Genomic DNA, 21,633 nt, shown 5'->3' on the forward strand with positions numbered 1-21,633 from the left:
ACAAATCTTCTGGCATGTCTAGACAAGTAGACTACTGCTTATAACAATGGAGTTGCTACGGATGTCATATACCTGGACTTTGAAAAGGCATTCGACAAAGTTCCTCATAGATTATTGTTACACAAACTAGAGCATCTTGGAATAAGAGGGAATCTTTTTGCCCTAATTTCATCCTTTCTCCAGCTTAGACAGTTCCAAGTGAAAGCGAATGGTACTTTGTCAACCAAGCACGAGGTTCTTAGAGGAGTACCTCAAGGGTCTTTTCTTGGTCCCTTTCTCTTTTTGATCTACATTAGTGATCTTGCTGTGAACATTAAAACAAATATATTATTCTTTGCTGATGATACAAAGATTTTTGACAAGTCTGCTTTTTAGCGGCAGTTACTCCAAGATGACTTGCACACAGTAGAGGAATGGACAAACTCCTGGAAAATGAAGCTCAATGAAACAAAATCCAATACAAACATCCATTAATATTTTACGCTCGTCTATTTGAGTACCTTTGTTCGAGATATTGTTGTTGATATTTTATTCTGGAAGAACAATTTCTCGTATTTTCTTCTAATACCCAAATCGTATCTGTTTGTTAATCCACATTATTCCAAATAAATATAGTTTAAAAAATACTATAAAACGCTTTTAAAGCAAACTAAATAGTTAAAACCTTACCGTTTTAACTACACCGTTATGGCTCGATACAAATTTTGACAACATGTAGGTATATGAACAGCGAAGCCATTAAACGAGGATGTTATCAATTAAGAAACTAAATAGTGAAGAATAAATATAGTTTTAAAAAATAAAAAAAAAACGGATAAATTAACAATAATTTTCAGAATAAGCTTAAAATAATGATGAATGAAAATTATATTGTGAAAAAGCATCGGGCACTCGATGTACAAGAAATATGAAACAAAGTAACCCATCCAACCCCTCCCTTTTTACATTAAGTTTGCAATGTTCATATTTGTGGTTAGGTTAGGTTAGGACTGAATATCCAAGATGTAAATGAAATCATTACTAGTATCAAGGAAAATTGACGTGCATGTTAATTGGTCTTCCATTATCCGTAAGGTACAATCAGGTATTTTTGTATAAATACGGCTTCAACCGATAGAATAAAGGCTCCATTTTTGGACAGTTTTGAATAAATATGAACATAACGCAGATACCAGATTTGGAGCAGGAGTAAAATCAATTAATCATATATTTCTAGAAGTATCGACATTTCAGAAATATGTTAGTATGAACTTTCGTAGCCCTCGTCTATTGCATGAATATTTCTTGGGCTATTGTCTAAAATCACGTGTCACTAGATGGCGCTGAATTTGGCTTCTATAGCAACAATACAATGTATACGGGTGTTTGATACTGTTTATAGTTTAAGAGCCTATTTAACATCATGGAATATATCTATTGGAGTCAGAATCAGACCAAAAGAAGGTGGTCAAGAAGGAACAAATCCAAAAACCAAAAGTTTTTGTCTAAAGATGTCAGGTCCAACTTCCCAGCCATCATGAGATAACGATTAATCTGAATGATGTAGTTAAATATTGGAAATTTTTTTCATGTAAGTACAGGAGGAAGAGACTCGTATATGTACAAGAAACTACCAAAAAGGTGCACAGGAGTTTTATTTGCCACTAGTTAGGATTTGAATAACTGTACATATATAACACTCCAACTTTTACCACGTTTTTATTGTTTTCGAAGTGTTTGTTTTTACATAGAAAAGCACTTTAAATAGGAATATTATTTCACTAAAATGTAAAATAACTCTATCTATTGTTTATATAACAAAATTATCTCGTATTCTGGCTTTGTTGTTCACCTCTATTGAAGTTTGAAAGAAAATTAACAGATGTCGTCGCTTCGTAATTTTCGCGAATTAAGCCGTCGTCGAACTTGACTATTCAGACTAATTTTGACTGTAGTCAGAATCAGCATCTAGTGTCGAACAGATCAATTAAGAAATATCTAACGAAGATATTGATGATACTTATCAATTCTAAATTTTTAGTTATGCTTAACGTTGTGAAGAAATCCATCAAAATATTTTAATTCATCTTTTTCACAATTGATTTCTACTTAATAAACATTCATATCCTTTTTCAGTGGAATTATCAAAGTACAATCATACTGTGAAAGATGTGTGTTCGGTTACAATGTACATTGGCGATATGGCGGAATATGCTGCTCTGAATAAACTTTATGTTGATACATTTAGTTTTCCAAACCCACCCACTAGAGCTTGCGTGCAAGTGCCCCTGAATGCTGATAACCCAGTAAGGCTGGAAGCTATTTTATGGAAAGAACCATCTACTAATACTGGCGATAAAAACGATGAAAGGTAAGAGGTTTTAAAGACAGTAGTAGCTAGTATAGTTACAGATTTGGATAAAAAATAATGGGAAATAGTGGTAAAAACTAAAATAAATGTAGAAATCTAGATGAATTTCAATTTAAATGTATTCGCAAATAAAAAAATTTTCCACAAACCTAACTGCATACGAAATAGAAAGAATTATGTCAAAAATTAACTGAGTAACGTCTGTAGGTTTCTGTATAAATATACAAGGCTATACAATCTATTGAGCCGCTCAAATTGAATATTGTTGTGGGTGCTCGATACTCATTTTATCCCTAATTAATTACAGCTTATCACATATTTTTGAAGCATCAACTATTGTTCTCCATTTCTTTCTGTCCTGCATCTGATTCTGCACAATTTGATCTTTCCATCTATCTTTTTGTTTACAAGGCAATATTTTCATGTTTGGTTTTCAGTTAGACATTGCAAAAACAGGAGGTTTTATCCACTAACAACTGAAACGAGGTTTTCGGGAAAGTACTGTATACAAAATTTTTAGTGAAATATACCATCATCCTAAGTCTTTGTTTAAGCTATCAAAGGATTAAGAAGCTTTAGGGCTATTCAGGCAGATTCTGTTTATTTTTGACCTCACTCTCAATGTTTCTGAAAAATAAATTTTTGTAGAGAGCTACATTTTTCCTAACAAAAAATTTAAATAACTTAAAACTAGCATTAGTTAGACATTGTAAAAACAAGGGGTTCTATCCACTAACAACTGAAACGAGGTCCTCGGGAAAGTACTGTATACAAAATTTTTAGTGAAATATTACCAATAATTTCAGATGAATATGTTCATAAATACTAAGAAAATCTTCGCAATATTTTCATTACATATTTATTCGCAGACAAACCATACATGTGCAGAGCAGATCACATTGGGCACCAGCAAATATTGGACCATACAGTCAAAGTATCAGAGTGAAAAATATCATTCATTTAGGTAAACATTGATTGTGTTTTAATATTTCCATTAAAAAATATTTTTTCAGCTGGACAAATTGGATTAGTACCAGGTAGTATGGAAATGGTCAAAGGAGGAATAAAATCTGAATGTAGGTTGGTTTTGAGACATTTAAAGAGAGTTTTGATGGCTGTGGATCCTAAATTTAGTTTGAGAAATGTTGTACAGGTAATATATTCTAAGAAATAAATATTTTCTTTGTCACCAGGTGTTCGATCGGTTGGTTGGTAGTATTCAGCTGAGATCCCCTATTTTTTCCAGTTCAGCTTTTATGCGATTACATTGAGAACAATTGAAGGGTTTATTTCAAAAACAACCAACGTTAAAAAATATAATATTTGAGAAATCGATAAAAATTCGATAAACTGATAGTATTTGAATCCATTTTTTTCTAAGCTCCTATGTATTAGGAGAAATATTTTTTAATACACTTGATGCCAATAGGGTATTTAGTTTTTGTAAAAATAATTGAAAAACTATCATATTTGGCTTTTTTTATTGAAATACATAAACAAAAACACGTTTTACTACAAGAATTTCATGTTTTTCAACTCTAGTAAAGTTATTCGTAACCACTGCTATTATCATCTTCGTCAACAGTTGGTGCCAGAAAAGAATAACCATTGATAGGAAATATGTGGGTTATTTTCTTTGATAACCTTCAAACATTGTACCAGCATATAGTGGAAATAGATCATAACATGGTTTTTATTCTAGTCGGCACATCCATAACTGAAGATAACTAAATGATCATTAGAAAGATCTTTATGATAAAGATAATGCAAAACCTTTTTTTGCAACATCTTCAGTGTAAAAATACATTAATACTGAATAATCCGCCATGTCGTGGATCCCAAAACAGTGTCTCACTTCCAAAAACACGAAGCTAGTTCTTATATGTGGTAAAGGTAGATTTTGCTCAAAGTCAAACGATACATCCATAAATATGCCTTCTCTTGCTTTTAGTTTATAATGTCTATTTAATTCCGTAAATTTATTGGCTTTTCATAAGTGCTCCTCTTATAATCAAAATCAGTTCATCACAATGTGAACAAGTGTCTATTTTTACCACACCGAAGGAAATGTTGAAGTCGTTTTTAAAGACATTGAACTATAATTTAGAGTCCATCGTTCAATCGTCGGATTGCTGCACAATACTTAACAATTCTTGAGATTTGCCTGTCATTTCATTTCAACAAAATAGTGCGAGGTAAGGATAGGGTCAAGGTTGGGACAGGTCGGGTCAGCTGTCAATTTTATCAATTCTTAACACTTCATCTGCTCAAAAAATCAGTGACACACCACTTCTTCTTTACCTTTGTATGCATGTATGGATTTATTGATTTGCGGTCTTGTATACACTGAGACCCAAAGGATCTATTGTGCCCCCCTTTCTTGCTGCGATACTGGACAACCCAGTGTTTACAGCTGATCTGTTAATTCCATTACTTTTAAAAGTCTAGAATGTGGGATGGCTTTAATTGCCAGAGATCTTCGTCTTCTATTTCATACGCACCCAGGTGTAGTGCTCTGGAGTTTCACATTTCGAGAGAATCTGCACGTCGCATTATCTGCTAGGTCTAACGTCTTCAGGTATAGAACTCCTGTAGATTGTTCTTATATAGATTGATACATTCAGCAGATCTACTCTGGTTATGTATGGTGTTAAGTGGTGTTTTCTCTGTCCCATTTTCTAGTATATACAAGAATCTTATGCCAACAAAAGTTATCATGAGATAAGTAATTATAAACAACGTTCTTCAACTTTCCATGATAGATGAAAATATATTTGCAGCAATAACAGACACATCTACACAGACTTGTGGAATATGTGGGACTACACCCCAAAAAATGAATAAAATCGATGAAGTTTTGGAAAAAGAATTTAAGAAAGATTTTATAAATATGGGTTGACGTGACTATCCATGGTTCGTGTAAAAAAATTGAGGTGAAATACTCATGCGGCTATTCCCCCTGGACTATACATAGCCTACTATTTTCAAAATTCAAATTGATAATTTTCTGACTCGAATTTTGTAATATAATTTTTCAATATTGAATCACCGTTTTTCCCTTCACAGCCAAAAATATTGTTTGTATGTATTTAAATATTTGTTCCATTGCAAAAATATCTTTAAATAAAAATAGTACCTTGAGTTCAAATTGATGAGTGTAATTTTTTTAGGGAATTTGTTATGTGACTGACGTATCGTATATTGCACCTTGTAGAAAAATATGGGAAGAAAGAACTAACAATGCTATCGTTGATTATGTAGTTGTTACTGGATTACCAAGAAATGCTACAGTGGAATGGCACGTATGGGCACATAAATATAACAACCTATTTGATTGTAAGTTCACTTTTGCAATACATGATTTCAAGTATACTAACGTCAGTGAGATGTTGTAAAAATAATTTTGGTTCATTTAAATTAACTTTATTGTGTAAATTAATATATGTCGGAATAAGTTTTAAGTAAAATATAATATTTAAACAATTTATCATTCAGTGATATGGTTTATGGGACAATCAGTATACAAATTCAATCCACCTAGACACCAGGTGTTTTATATTAAATGTTTATATTCACATGTATTTAAAAGTTAAGAGTGATCCACTTACACATTATCTTTATTGTTATATACAGAGTGTTTCTAAAAAGGTGATCCCGTCTATAGGATAGATGGAAAACTGAAAAATATTTGGTATTTGCTCGAAACGCCATCCATATTCAAGTATTCAGATCATCGCCGCTTTTACATCAAGCGAAATTCCCATAAAAATAAGCTCTCCCAATTCGCATAAACCTCCATAGAAAAACAATAGTGTTTCTTAAGTATAATATTCAATAGCATGTTAAGGTGATGCTACTATCCCATAATATTCATAATTTTTTATCCAAATCTAATATCAATATAAAATTTTCATAACTGTAGTCTATTCAATTATTAAAAGTATGTTACAACTCAATAATAAAGAAATAATTTCAATATTTCAAATTAATTAATTTCGTTTTGCTTTTGTTATATGGTCTGAATTGTTTATTTTTCAGATGAAGAAAGAGGAAAGTTTGTGGATAACTTTTCAATATCAATATATCGTCGTTGGAATCACGAAAATAATATTTCCACCATATTATGCAGGATTAGCCATCCAGATGAAGATGCAATTATCAAACTTTGCATTTTTAAAGAAGCCATCGATTATACTATACAAAAACTTCAACAGGGATATGAAAGTGACACTTCCGTCATTAATTTGAAAATTTTCTATTCTGTCACCAAAAACATTGATTTAAAAGTTATCTTAGAATGTATAGAAAACACAAAAAAACACATAAGTTTAAGTTATACTTTAGTACCTGTAATATCTTTGAAAAACAAACAAATATTTCTGTCAATTTGTGGTATTAGAATGCTCAATTAATCGATATAAAATAGTTACAAAATGTAAACAGCAAAAATATGTAAAAATAATTAAAATTATTTATCTGTTTATAGCTTGAAATATGATTTTTATTTTAAATTTTATTTGTTATAAACTAGTTTTCAACGATAAGACATTACACTTGGAAAAAGTTATCGTTGTGGGATTGTTGCAATGAAATACCAAAGTATATTTTAATATGTATACCGCGCTTATGAATACCTATGTATAAATTATCGGGAAATTGATTAATCGAGAAATATGGTGTCTAAAATATTCATATGACTCATCAATACTTACCTGCTAGTTGAACCAAAAGCTGGTAGAGTACATGGATAAAGAGGTAGGTGAGTATCAGTGCGGTTTCCGTCAGAAGACCTACTAGTACAATGTCAATCTTCATCACCCCTTCATTTATTTCCGCCAGGCGTACGACAGTCTCCTCAGAGATCAGCTGTTGGAGGGCCTGGTGGGGTTTGGCGTCCCAAAGAAGCTGGTGCGTATGGTTATGACAATGAGGAACGCCTGTGTACCATCAATTCAAATATATTGTGACCGAAAACTATACAGGAGGGGCAACTTACTTCAATTAAATAAAAAATGTATTTGTTTATTTTTTAACAAATAAAGAAAACTTTGTCAAAAAAATTAAAATATAAAAAATAATTATTCATTTTATTCGATGATAATAAAGAAAGAAGTTTAAATAATAAAAGGAGGAATTTCAAAAAATAAAAAGGAAGTTTAATTAACAAAGAAGATAGAATATCAAGATTTAACAGTCAATAATTTATTTGAACAAAAACTAAGATCTTCGTTTTTCTTTGCAGAATAAATCTAAACATTTCTTAAGATAATCTCTATCTTGTTATATTGTGCATTTGTCCACAAACATAAGGCAAATGCCTCTTAGTCTATTATTCCCGGTTTGGTTCCGGATCAAAGTTTTCACTCACCTTCCTAGTGCTGAAAAACAGTAAAATTTTCAAAATTAGTTCATAATGTTGTTGGTGGCAAGCATGAGGCAATCTGTATTGCTTTGCACACACATTGCGTGATTATGAGCAATAAGATCTGTTAAGCACATTTTGTTTAAGCTGTCGAAACATTCACTTTTTGCAATATCTTTTGCCCAGAGATCGTACCACACTAGACCTTCAATTTTGAAATTTCAAGATTATTATTGTACATTCTCTGGGGAAACATTTTATGATGTAAGATATTGAATAGAAAAGTACCACGTCGATGGAATTTGATTGTAATATGGATGCTGAGGTTACTAAATTATGAAAAAAAAATAGAATAAAGGAGTTAATGGGTTGGGTGTGAGATACGTTAATAAGTCTACATTAGATGTAGAAAATGTGAGGCAACAAAAATATCTATTTAAACTATCGAGACAGTTTATTTATTTTTTTCATAAAAATTTATATTAAGACAATAATATACATATAAGATAGTATATTGACGCAAAAAACACTAATACCCAACCTGTACAGAAGTCCCCGATTACTGTTTATTCAAGCCCTATATTAAACTCGTATTTAAACCAAATTTTTCTATATCAACAAGAAAATGCAAATTTTTGGAATTATAACGTTCACTTAATCAAATTTGTAAGAAATTTCGATAACCTTAGGTCTTCCTAAGTGATGTACACATGGTTACAGATTCATTTCTATTGAATTTAAAAACAATTAAACAATAAAAAAAGTGATAAATAAATACAATAAATTTCTTAATAAGTTAACAGTTTTGCTCAGGCACAAAAGTCTGACCCATTCCACGAAGGAAAAAACTACTTTCTTGGTTAATTACCGCGGCGAATATTGTATTACATCCCCTTCGAACATCGTGTCGCTGATCGACCCTTTTTTTGTCGATACAGACATGTTACAATTAAAACTAGTTTTTACATAGAACGCGTTATTCCTAGTTAGAACTAGTTTTGAATGTACGCCTTTGTTAATACTAGAATTAACTAATGCTCAAATCGAATATCAGTTAAAACTAGTTGTTACTAGACAAAACGCGTTACTCCAAAGCGAGTCAGTTAAAAATGTATCACTCACCTGATCATCGTACCTTATTCCGATTGGTCGCGAGACGTAATATGATTTGACAAGTACAGGGTCGTCCGCGCGTTGTTCGCTTGCTTCGTTAATTCCTGCTTTGTTTATAGCAAAGCTTATTACCACCACATGACAAAAATTTCGAAATTGTAACCAATGTGAATCGACAAATAATTGCATCCTAAGAAACTGCACAACTAAACAGGCCAAGTTCCAGTAGAATTGGGTGATAATGTAACTCATGCGAGCACACCGCTGACTCAGCTGGAAATCTTGCGAGTTATTTTTCAACAATCTGTAATCTGTAATCCTGTAATAAATCGAGAAGCAATCGGCGATATATGCGGTTGGTTCAAAAAGAGAAATCAATTTATCAATTTTCCGAAGCTGAGCTGAAGGATTTCTTGGGAATATCGTTTTTGAGTGGATGCTGCTCTGTCCCACGGAGAAGGATGTACTAGGAAGAGAAACCTTACGTGCAAAACGCTGCGGTCTCTTCAACACAACAGAAAAGGATAATCAGGGTTTTCACAAGATAGAAACGAAATATGGAAGAAATCCCTTTGTTCCAACTAGGTAAATTTACCTTTGAGAACTGTTGCTAAGGAAGCAGCCATAGGAACAGCCAAAGTATTTATGAGCTGCGTGTGCAAGAAAGGATGTATGACAAAAACGTGTCTCTGCAAGAAAAGTGGTTATCTTTCATCCTTCATGCGTTTTTTAAGTTTGACTGATTAGATTTTATTGTGTGTTAATGTTTTTTTTTTGAAATTTTATGGTTTTGTTCTGTTGATTTTTTTGATTATTTTATTTACCTAGTTATAATTAATATTGTCATCTTGGCAACTAATTTGAGTTGACGTTCCCTAAAATGTTGCTTTAGTGTTAGATTATTTTTTGGTTTTTATGTGTCTTAGATCTTTTCAATAAATCTTATTTTCAATCCCAAATTAATTTTGTAATACTAGTTCCAACTAAAACTCGGTGTGCAACTAACTTTATCTGAAATTCAAATATATCATTGGTATTTCTAGTTTTAACAAATTTATTAAGCAAAAACTAGTTTTAACTATTAAAAACGAGTTCTAACGAAAAATGCGTTTTAACTGTAACAAACATCTGTGATAGTTCGCAATTGCAAGCAGAAAATAAAAGTCCGTCGACCGGTTTCGATCTAATTCTTGGGAGTCACCAGCTATGCGGGTTGCATTTTTTGCCCCTGTGACGCTAACGCCATCTAGCGGTCAGATACGAGAACTGGCCGTCGGCCATAATGTTGATGCGTTTTTCGTAAACAAACCAGGGTGATTATAACATCATACCATCGTCTATCAATTCTTCTAAGGAATTACTGAAAGATGGTTAACTGCTCAAGTAGTGAACTGTATTCATAAGACAGATAAATACATTATATCAGACAAAAAGAGTTGCGGGACGCGTGAAGTTTTTTAGTCTTTTCAAAAGCCTAGATTGATGAAAACAAGGACCAATATAATAGAGAATTTTTTTTGCAGTCGAGAAATTGAAATCAAGTGGAGAGAAAGAAACGTTATTCAGTTGTATATTGTTTCATCGAATGGAAATGTATAGTGACACAAATAAAATGATTTAAGAAAATTGAAACCAAGAATTATTCATTCGGAAATTAAGACAAAATATGATAAAAAAGTTAAATCCTGATTCCAGACGAACAAGAGGAAACGTTCCTCTGGCAGCACCTCCACACAAGGAGGAAATTGTGAGCTTCTAAACTCTTTTAATTCATCATAGCCTCTTTGGTCGTAAATTACATGCGGAAAACGTCTAATTCAGTCACTGGTCCTAATCTTCTTACTGTAGTTTAAAAGGGTCACAAGCACTCTCCGATGGGTCAATTTCTCACTATATCCCCTCAATACAGCCATACTTCATTACACAATAATCATTAGCAATGCTCCGGTATATCTTATCTCCTCGAAACGCATCAATAACATTGCCGACGCCTTGACTGGTCAATAGATGGCGCTCCCGTGGCCCTGCCGGGGTCTCGTGCACTCCAAGGATTAGAATTGTGGAATAAACACTCGTTCAGAGTTGTGGCTGCCATTTAGTGCAAGTATACATGGCGACAATTCCACTTTCAATTGGGAACAACCATTCGGATAGATCAAAGTCATACTCGTCGACAAATATGAAATAAAATTTCAGGGAATAACGAGGCGCGTTTACTTTTGAGTTTTATTTCGAAAATATTTCTTGAACATAAAGTTGACTGTTCGTTTAAGGAAAATGGGAAACTATAGTAAAATATATTGGACGCACCTCGTATTTCCATGGCATTTAACACACTTATCCGTATCAAAGAGATTGTAATATATACTAGAGTTCTCAGCAACAGAAATTTTAATTGTATGTAGATAAAGATATTTAATCAATTATTAGCGCTATACAAAGAAAAATAAAATTATATTTTAGTTTTTTGTTTTCTTGAATTATTTTATAATTTTACACATATAAATAGTCTTTGAACCATGTCAGCCTTTTACAGAGAAAATTGGTAGAGTATTTTATTCTACTTTTTTCTCTTTTTCTGGCTTCTCCTCTTTTTCTCCCTTTTCAACTTTATCTCCTGTACTTGTCGATTCGTCCTCCTCATCGGAATAGTTTGTTGGTTGTTCTCCCGGTTTCAGCAACCTCCCAACAAAGTCATATTTTTCTATAAAATAATGAGTTTATCAGAAAATTTGTTTGAAAATTGCTATAAATGTGATCAGCTCACAAAAATAGTTATTAATGCAACATGTGAGTAAAGTGATACTTTTTTCACGAGTAGGATGACGAGTTTCATACAAAATTTTGTCTACATATAGATACTCAAAATTCGAAAAAACTTCTATCAATTTTTATTTTGTAATAGTAATATTAAAACTACAACTGTGAGCATTATTAATTTGAGGTGAAGAAGTTACATTACTATTGGTACTTGAAGTGGCAACATTTAATGAGTTGTATTAGTACTTATTGGATTGTTGGTAGGATCGTGAACATTTACAATTTTGCTTAAAGTCGAACTAGTTGTTCCCGTTAAAATTTTCACCATTTTGTTTTTTATTGAGCAGTCTATGTAACCCTATGCAACTGTGTTGGATTTCCACCCTCCGTGCTTCTTTAGTTGAATAATTATATCACCACCGGAATTCACTATTAGATACGCCGAAGAGCGTCGAAATGTATACCCAGTGTAGTTTTTTCAATTAGGTAAATCCAAATATGTTGCTTTAAGCGAGGTAATTTTTGTAAAGGTATTGATACCTACAAATTAGATTTTGCATTTTCCATTTCTATACTACAAAAATAAATAATCTGTTTTGCCTTTTAACGAATACTTTCACACATAAAATATACATATGTTTAAAAGTAATGATAAAAATAATAAATTTATAAAATTGTCGGCAAGGGTTTCCACCCATTTTTATAATATGCAATTGATATTGAAAGAACTATAATATGGTAGAGCCTTGGTAACTTAAACCTTAAACGATAACGTAATAACCTCTATAAATTCATAAAATGTTATGTTCTTTTCCCATAGGAATCCAAATTCTCTTCTACTTAAAATACGAACCCTCTATAACTTAATCGAATAATTTGGGCTTCTCACCTCAGTAACTTAAAGTTGTAACAACGACGACCTTTGTTATTTTCAATTGCTTACACTTTTTTTACCAAATGTTTAACTAATCTAACTTATTTGTATGTATGTATCAGTAGCTTGTAGTCTTCCTTCCAGAAGCATCTCTTTGCACACTATGAATTAAAACCATACTAAGCTAAGTCATTGAAAATTTATAATTTTAAAGCTTGCAATGGTTAGTTGGAAAATTTCAAAAAACGACATGATCTGACCAAATAAATGTACCTTTAAATGTTAAATAAAGTACAATTTCAAATTTATGAAAATTTTCAACTTAAACCCTTAGTAGGTAAAAACCTCAAATTATTTAACATTGCTCTTGGTCTTTATCTTATCGAGGTTCTACTGCAATAAACAAAGTTTACTGTTAGTTGTTACCCATCTACATAATGACTAAACAATTTTTTATGTATTGCTGAAATTTTTACTATTGTATGTAAAATTTAATACAATAATATAACATCCTTATATTGTTGATTGATTTGTTGGAAGATCTATTTAAAATTGAATGACAAAAATATTCAATATGTTAATAGGCATGGAATATTGAAAATGAAAGGAAACATAATATATTTGTCTACGGATGTGCTATAAAACAATGGTTCATTATACACATCATGACGCCAAACTCTAGTAGTGTGTCTAAATTTGAGAATATCATCTACATTTATTAGGATTGTACTAGTTAAATAACTTAATTCACAACTTTGTGAAAACTATTTATTAACATAAAATATAAATAAATAACGTGGTCGCAATAATATGATTACTGTTTTCATTCGAAAATTCGAGGGCTAACGAGGGGGTTGATAGAGTGATATTCTGTCTTTCGCATCCACTAAGAATGAATTTTTTTTGGTAACTATGGTTCCTCCAATTAGAATAAGAGGACAATAGATAATTATTGTCCATACACTGGGCTTTGAGTAGATTTTTTGAAAATTTGGGCCGTTTTTGTTGATTTGGGTAAGGTAAGGTAGAAATTAGCGTAAAATAAGAGACATATTGTATAACTTAATATATGGTCAACAGATCTTAAATTTTCTCATGAGGAGTATCGAGATAATTTAGTTTTGTTACAGTTTAGTTTTTATGTAATTAAGTTAATTCTGAAGTTTATTTTATACTAATTTACAATAATGCTCAGTTCATCGAATTTTTGATCTAATAAATAAAAATTAATGCATTTAAATGTTCTTGATTTTAGGTCTCTTCTGTTTTAAAAATAGTTTTTTTAATAATTTTTATCTTTAAAAAGTTGAGAACATTTAGATGCATTAATATATCAAAAGGTCCAAGAAATAATAAATTGAAGAAATAAATAGAAATTTAAGTCACTTGAAATGCCTAACCTCTGGATCTACTTCATCTGCATAATAAAAATCGATTTATATTTTGTTCACATTTATTTTGTAGAATTAATACAGACAGACCTGATGTCAAAGTATAAATTTAGAACATTTAAATATTTTTCTACCAGTGTGAATAAACAACAACACATTTTATTGTCTCGTAAATTTAGATCATAAGACATAATATAATAACTTTGATTCTAAATATCAAATAACATTAAGTAATTTTATGTGGTCCTAGTAGCAAAGAAAACTCATTTGTCATTTGTGTTATTTAAAAATAATTAATCAAGAACGTGAGAAAATCTTTAAGAAGTGAAGATTTTGTTTTTGTAGATATGTTAGGGCAGGGATGTGCAAAACTCTTTTGTAAATAAGCAACATCATGTGAAATTAATCGAAAATAATAATAAAACATTCATACCGAGCATTTTTTTGTTTAAATAAAAAAAAAAAGATTCCTTTTGGTTGTTTTAAGTTTTTTTAAGTTATTTTATACAAAAGTTTAGGTCTTTTATTTATGCATTGAGGCAGTAGGAGTCAGCTAGTTAATTATAATTATTTTTTAGTAATAATTGTAGACATGTTTGGATAGAAATTTTAGTACCATTAAATTTATTTCTGTAAACAACCTTGAAACTTTCGCGTCTCGCTATTCCTACATTCAAAAGATGAAACCTGCATATATTGCGACATTAGCATTTTTATACAATTCAAAAATATGGTGTACCAAGTTCAAGTTTATGTTTAATTTAGTAGTCGATTATGCGCATACAAACTCGAACGATTCAGTACAAAGGTTGAATTTGCACCTATTAACCCTGACACTAATATATTTATCATAATGCGGATGTAAATTAGTTATTTTGGAAGTACTATTTATCAATAAACAAAATCATTGGAGTATTATTAGTTTATGTACATTAGTTTGATTATTAAAAGGAAATTCCTAGTTACAAAACTTCTTCATGAAATATATAATACGGAGGAAAAATTTCTTTGATGAAAATGATGAAAAACACACTTTTGGTTAAGTAGGTTGAGCTAGCAGAGCTAATTTTCAGGAACTGTATAAGATATATTCAGGAATTAAGTGCTTTATATGTGCTAGATTTAAAAATTTCGTGCTCTTATAGATTTTCTAGAAAAACAACATTTAGAATGCGCTTAACTTAATTATTTTTTTCTGAAAACATTAAAATTTACAAATTTCCACCTACGCTAGACAAGCCAGAAACATATCTTGATAAATTACGTGCTAGTCAAATTCTTGCCCCAGAATTTTTGGCCTTTTTTCTAAAATAGGAAATTTGGACGATTCTGCCCATTCGTGTCTAGTAGCAGACGCCATTATATCAGAAACGACTCGTATCGAAATGCAAATTGTACTGAGCGCTTTTTATGTGCTCTTCGCGTTTTCCATGTATGATCATTTAAAATCTTTTTTTTTTATAAAATTCAAAAACTGAGATTCCCTGTTAACACTTGTCCAGCGAGGAAAACCATTGTTTGAAAACAGGTTGATTGGGAAAACAGATTATACACTTTCAGTTAAGTGCCTTGCTAGCTGAACGAGTATCAGCAGAGAATATCGAAATTTCTATTCTATCTAAAAAAAAAATGTAAACGGAAAACGCGAAAAGCGCATAAGAAGCATTATGATACGATTTACCTTTACGATTTCTACAATATTATCTTACACGATTTGTCAGTGTACGACCTTGCATTTTCATACATGGAGATAAATTTGGCTCCAATGTAGTCGTCGATATATTTATCAGCCTTTAAACAAGACAAAACATGATGGGAAAATTTTATATATTTGGTGTCTACCACTGGATAATAAAGGCCAAGAAAACAAGGAAATCGAACTAAGAATTGCCAGAAGTAACAGCTGTGCAAGGAGCAGAAGAATATTAACATCAAAAGAGATATTCATATCTACAAAAGTTCGAATATATAAGACAATTTTGAGACCCACCCTGACATACGCCTCTGAAACCTGGATAATGACGAAGAAACCAATACATAAATTGGAAATATACTAAGAAGAATTTTTGGAGGAAAGCCGACAAACAATGAAATTTACACACTTTTCAATGAGTTTATAGATAAGACAAGACAAGGTTAGAACGAATGGACGAAGTCAAACATCTAGAGCTGGAGAGAAAAAGCAAGGGACCGAAAGAAGCGATGAGAAATTGCAATTACTTTGCTTTTTCTCTCCAGATCTGTATGTTTTTCTGTCCCTCCACCGTTTTTTGGTCTACTCCTCTCGCCCTCTGGTATTTTCCATGCAACTCGTTTCAAGAGCCTGTCTTCGTCCATTCGTCCGTAGTGTCCTAGCCGTTGCAACCTTCTTGCAGACCCTGTCCATCTGATACAGGGTCTGTATGTATCAAATGCACTGATCAAGTTAACAAAGACTTACTAGCAAGGAATGTGAGAGAATGAGGAAGGAGAGACCAGTTTGGAGTCGAATTGTCGAGGATACAAAGGCTCACACCCAGATGTAGTTTAAGTAAAGTGAGTAAAGTAAATACCGAGCTCTTCTCGATAAATTTTGTTAACAGATGAAACCAGTTCTATTCATTGGATAATAAAAATCCATATGGCATCCGTTAAAGCAAAAATCACCGACATTCTTTTTTTCAATAATAGTTTAAACAGTCATAGATAAGTAATTACAATTTTCACTAAACGATTTTTCATTGGTTTTAGATTATATTATCAACTACTAAAAAATTACAATGTATAATTTAGCAGTTACGTTTTTATTTCGAAAAAATCAGAATCCTCTAAGACCGAAACTTCTGTTGTCAATAAATTAAATTAGGTTGCAATTTACCTTTGAATTGTGACTCCCATTCTCTAATCGAATCCATTTCCATAGTGCTTAAATCACTCAAATCGTCATATCCTTCACCAGCAGCTGCGACATTAAAAGTTGCCAGCCCTCTAGAAGCATCTTTACCTCCGAATGCTGCATACGGACCACCTAGAGCGAATTTTATTTACTTATTTTTTTTATTATACTCTAATTTATTATAATAAATTGACCTTATACTCGACATAGTTCCAGAATGTATGGAAACACTTTAATAAAACATTGTTATATTTTTAATTTTTTTAATTTTAATATCAGCTTAAATACGACTCAAATTTTAGTTTTATTCCCTTTACATACTTTTACCATATATAGAGCCATCGGGGAGGATATCATAAGGCACTAAAAAGTGTCTACTTTTCTTCAATTTACAGGGTAATTTGTGAAATTGGCCATAAATTTCATTATAGTGTTTACACAGCTCATTTGATTTTTATTTCTTGATGCAAGTACACATTATCAATCATTCGATTAGTATTAACTAAATTTGGAAATTCCAGGATCGGCTTTGGGGAAATCAATTTAGGGATTCGTATTGAGTATTTCACCTAATAATGACTTTCGTTGGCATTAATAGTTTTTCGACATACCCTGTATAATATGTTGGGCGACCGGTTATTGATATTCACATTCCCTTACTTAATACCCCGAATGACCTTAACCACCTATCGCCCCAAACAATCCAAGACATGAAATTACAAATCTCAACTCAATATTCACAGGTCATTGACCTTTGACAATATACAAAACTTAATGCTTATTTCTAGGAAGGCCTTTTTATTTATTTGTTTGTTTGTTTACTTTCTAGAATTATAGAAATTCCTTTATAGTATAAATTCGGGCTTGTTTAGCAGTGAGAGTTAGTATATAATCTGATGTCATCTGGAACACATCAGGATAGACAAGTAAACGGTGTGTTTAAATAAATTATTCAAGTTAGTTGAGTATTAGTGGATAATTATTATATATTATATATTATAATATAGTAAGTCGAGAACTTGATGTTATTTGATCATAAGTGAGTAGAGTCTCACAAAAAATTCATCTGTACCCATATCATATTCGAATGGTTCTATATAGGTAGGAATTTTTTAAATGGATTAACAATCATCGACCAAAACTGTACATGACACTATTCACAGATGAAGCCCAATTTACAAGAGACGGGGCAAATATAACAATTATGGGACATTTAAACATTGATTTTTCACCAGTGATTACGCCGATTGTAACTGCAAATAATTTAACTTTGTTGAATCCTATTTTCATAAGTCACCCCCATATTGTAGCTTCTGCTGGCACCCTCAAAGCTGATGGTATCAGTGATCATAAGTTGACGTATTGTGAGGTTAACCTACCAGTTACAAAGAATCTTCAGAAATATGTAACATTTCGGGATTTCAAAGGATTAGATGAAGACAAATTTCGCTACGTCAATATTTATCTTTCTTTTAAAAAAATATTTAAAAAAAAACTAATTTTGAAACAGAAAGAGAAACATCAAGAACATTTAGAAGCATAAACATATCAAAAGGTCTAAGAAATGAGAAATTTGTACTATTTAATAGATATTGAAGAAAAAGTAAACTTTACTTTCCAGCTTGTCTCTATATGAAAAACAGTTTGAGTAAGTAACCCTCCAGCTTCAGCGCAAAACTAGAAGCATATCGAGAATTGCAAAATCTTTCATCTGAGTTAATCAAAAAAGAAAAACGAGGATATTTTGAGTTTCTGAAAGGGCTACATTTGTTACAGTGGAAAAAAATTAACTGCAAAAAGTGCAAAAATCCCATGTTACTTAAATGGGAAATGTATTATAATTTAGGCGGGGGTTAATGTGAATATTAAGAGCTGGTTTGGGTCTGATATTTTTTTAGATCATAACCTAAAAATTTGAGGGGCGTTTGCAGAAAAAAAATCGAATTTGGGAAATATATATATATATATATATATATATATATATATATATATATATATATAAACCTTGATATATTTCTTTAAAAAACTACATTCATCTATATATTTCTCCACCACTGAAACATCACTACATTAGCTCAACTTTTTACACCATTGCCTATAAGCTTAAACTAGTAATAGTTTTAGCTTTAATTTCTTTTCACACACATATACATTACTTTTTCTATTAATAAATAGGTAATAGCTCGATCAAATTTATAAAAATGGTTTTAAAACAATTATGAGTAAATATGACATTTTTGTTTTGCCATTGGTTTTGAGGTTTGACTGTTATGACCTCTAAGCCATTGAGAATCATTATTTAGCTTATTATATAAATATTGTGTATATTATGAATAAAATCCATAAAATTGTACAATTCTTTTTAAAGCATTGATAAGTTTAATTGTTTAAAATTGGAGAGACAAGAAAATTAAAAGAAAGTTTTTCCCCTGAGATGTGAACTGCAAACTCAAGTAAGAAGTCTGCGGCCTAACCACTAGGCTGTTCAGATTTTACATTAGCCATGTGGCAAAACGTTCATAAAAAAGTACTGTGAGTTAAATGAGACCAAGAGCCAAGTGATGATAGCAGAAAAATTCCAAATAGGACAAGGTCTCAAGTATCTTTTTCAACCTAACACTATAATGAGTCATCAGAAATATTGAAGATAATAGAGAAGGAATTCTACTCAACAGAACAGTGCAGTACCTGGCCTATGCTGATGACATGAAGGAAGCATGAACTGAACGAAAGCTTTGAGCAGCTGGAGGAGGAATCCTGTCCAAAATAAAATACATGGTTTTGTGAAGAAACAGAAGAACTCTCCCAATGGCTTTTGAAGTAAGCCAGTAAGTATAAGTTCGAAAATGTACCTGGGATAACTAGTGACAACTTGATGGAAATAAGAGAACATGTGAAAGGGGGGAATAAAGTGTTGAGGGCTGTACAAACACCGAGCACTACTGGTTCTATGAAGACCAGCCTGGTGACAGAAGTCAAGATTGCCAGACTCAAATGGCTACCTTTAGGGGCATATTCATATAGAAATATCCTAACTATAATCTTAAGTAAATGCACAATAATTAATTTTAGGTTCAGTATCTCAGTCATAGAGAATTTTTAATTTGAAAACATTCAAATTTGTATTAAATTGAATCAAAACAGTTAGTAAATAGTATTAGTTCACTGCAAATATGATCTTTAAATAGAATTACTTCATCCATTATTTTTATTAAGCATTGTACGATAATTAATTTTAATATAATGTGGATGGGTTATTCTTTTAGTATCAACATTATCATAAATACTTGAAAATAGCAAGGAAATTATACATAGTAATAAATATTTATAGAACGTTTGCCAATAAAGAAGAAGTCACTGTTATTTTACAGCTGGAATTCTACCTTTGCAGATATTATATATTTCATATAAATTTTTTTCTCAAAGAAATTAGAATGCGCTTATATAAAATGTTCATTTGAGCATCCGTCAAAAAAAAAATAACAATTATACTTTCTGCATACTCTTCATACCAAATGACATCACCAATATTTTAAAAAGAAAAAACTTACCTGGACCATAAAATCGTTTCCCTTTCGTAACGTCGTACACATTTCCATTTACAGCAACCAAAACTCTGCCGTCCTCTTGATTACCATCGTATTTTTTTAACTCTTCTACGGTAAAGTCCCTTTTCTTAAGTTTGGGTAATGATGAGGCCGCTGACGTAATGGGAGCACTACTATTGCGACTTTTGAATATTTTATACACTAAAAACACTATTAAAGCTACGAGGACAATATTCAGTGGACTGTGTATTATTTCCAGAAATATATGGGTTAATATTCCCGGTGACACCGCTGATTCCGCCATGTATATATTTGCGTATAGTTTAGAATTTAACAGATTGACAACTTTGGATGTGGAATGTGTTCTGTGTTTGGGTGTTTGATAACACACTTCAAATTTTACAGGGGTTGTGTCTTGATATGAAAAAAAACCCCAACACTTAGTCACGAATCCGTATCGCTACAAACTATATATTTCTATAAATCGACTGTTACACTCACTCGGCGTGAACATTTTGTATGGTAGAGTCAAAGATTATATACTCGATGTAGTTATTGTGATCACTTTCGATATGTGAATACGTGTCGATTTTTCGATTACCAGGACATCTGGTGGAATAATTTTCATTTATTTGACATTATACATGATTCAAAAATAAAACATAATTGAAGTGAAAATTTCATTCAATACACGAATAGAACAGATATCGGAGAAGTAAAACAAAAAAATTCTTTTGTGTGAAGAAAAAAGTCAAAAACTCGAGAGTTGCTGCTCTGGCGCAGTGAACTGAAGTGAGGACCGCGTTTGCTATTTATTTTACTTAAAGGAAGAGAGAAAACCGTTTAAACCTTCAAATAACTATTTAGAAAAAACGAAATATCTATTAAAGGAATCCTGCTTTATATTTATAAAGACTGTATTCTAAATTATAGTAGCTTAAAGAATCAGGGTACTAGGGAATTGTAATTCCAATGTCTGTGTTTTTAGATGGTGCCTTTGTCTTCAATTAAAACTTCAACTTACTCTTCACTGCAGAACTAGTGAATTAAAGAGAAGTTGAGTTTACAATTTTATATGAATGTGCACAAATAACCTCTGAGGTCATATAAAATGTTGTACGAGAATTCCAAAATCGCTTCGATTATTTGAACATTTCATTTGTGATAGAGACAATATCAAAATTTTACAACTTAAAAATTAATTTTTTCAGTCATGATTGCACCAAATCTAAAAAAACTTTATATTGCTGAATAGAGGACTGAAATTCCTTTCCAACAAGGTGTCACACGAACTTGAGTCTCGGGGCAAGAGCCAGGGAGCCTGAATCGGGTGGCGCCGGCAGTTGTCGGTACCTGTCGG

At 31.6% G+C, this 21,633-nt stretch overlaps 2 protein-coding genes across 3 annotated transcripts in view; one reads left to right on the plus strand and one right to left on the minus strand.

Annotated features, from left to right (window-relative positions):
- LOC130893248 (uncharacterized) overlaps positions 1-6,843 on the plus strand; it is a 25,654-nt gene extending 18,811 nt beyond the window's left edge. For both annotated transcript variants that reach the window (XM_057799185.1, XM_057799186.1), the window contains 5 exons: positions 2,116-2,350; positions 3,220-3,314; positions 3,364-3,503; positions 5,521-5,686; positions 6,389-6,843. In XM_057799185.1, coding sequence (XP_057655168.1) covers positions 2,116-2,350; positions 3,220-3,314; positions 3,364-3,503; positions 5,521-5,686; positions 6,389-6,762 — 1,010 coding nt within the window. In that variant the 3' untranslated portion in view covers positions 6,763-6,843. The remainder of the gene's footprint in view (positions 1-2,115; positions 2,351-3,219; positions 3,315-3,363; positions 3,504-5,520; positions 5,687-6,388) is intronic.
- Positions 6,844-8,147: 1,304 nt separating this feature from the next.
- Positions 8,148-20,887, minus strand: LOC130893249 (membrane-associated progesterone receptor component 2-like). Its single transcript, XM_057799187.1, has 3 exons — positions 20,277-20,887; positions 16,708-16,857; positions 8,148-11,529 (listed from the first exon to the last, which is right to left on the minus strand). Exons 1-3 carry the CDS (start codon positions 20,575-20,577, stop codon positions 11,381-11,383), a joined length of 600 nt encoding a protein of 199 aa, XP_057655170.1. The 5' UTR covers positions 20,578-20,887; the 3' UTR covers positions 8,148-11,380.
- Positions 20,888-21,633: the final 746 nt, after the last annotated feature.

Source organism: Diorhabda carinulata, chromosome 4 (assembly GCF_026250575.1).
Source record: "Diorhabda carinulata isolate Delta chromosome 4, icDioCari1.1, whole genome shotgun sequence".
NCBI lineage: Eukaryota > Metazoa > Arthropoda > Insecta > Coleoptera > Chrysomelidae > Diorhabda > Diorhabda carinulata.

What these genes read in the sequence shown, in the direction of transcription:
- LOC130893249 (XM_057799187.1), bottom strand. Translation starts at nt 20,577, where the DNA reads ATGGCGGAATCAGCGGTGTCACCGGGAATATTAACCCATATATTTCTG. An exon ending in GAAACGATTTTATGGTCCAG is followed by an intron (nt 16,858 to 20,276) that starts GTAAGTTTTTTC and finishes AATTCGCTCTAG; the next exon opens with GTGGTCCGTATGCAGCATTC. An exon ending in ATGGGAGTCACAATTCAAAG is followed by an intron (nt 11,530 to 16,707) that starts GTAAATTGCAAC and finishes ATTATTTTATAG; the next exon opens with AAAAATATGACTTTGTTGGG.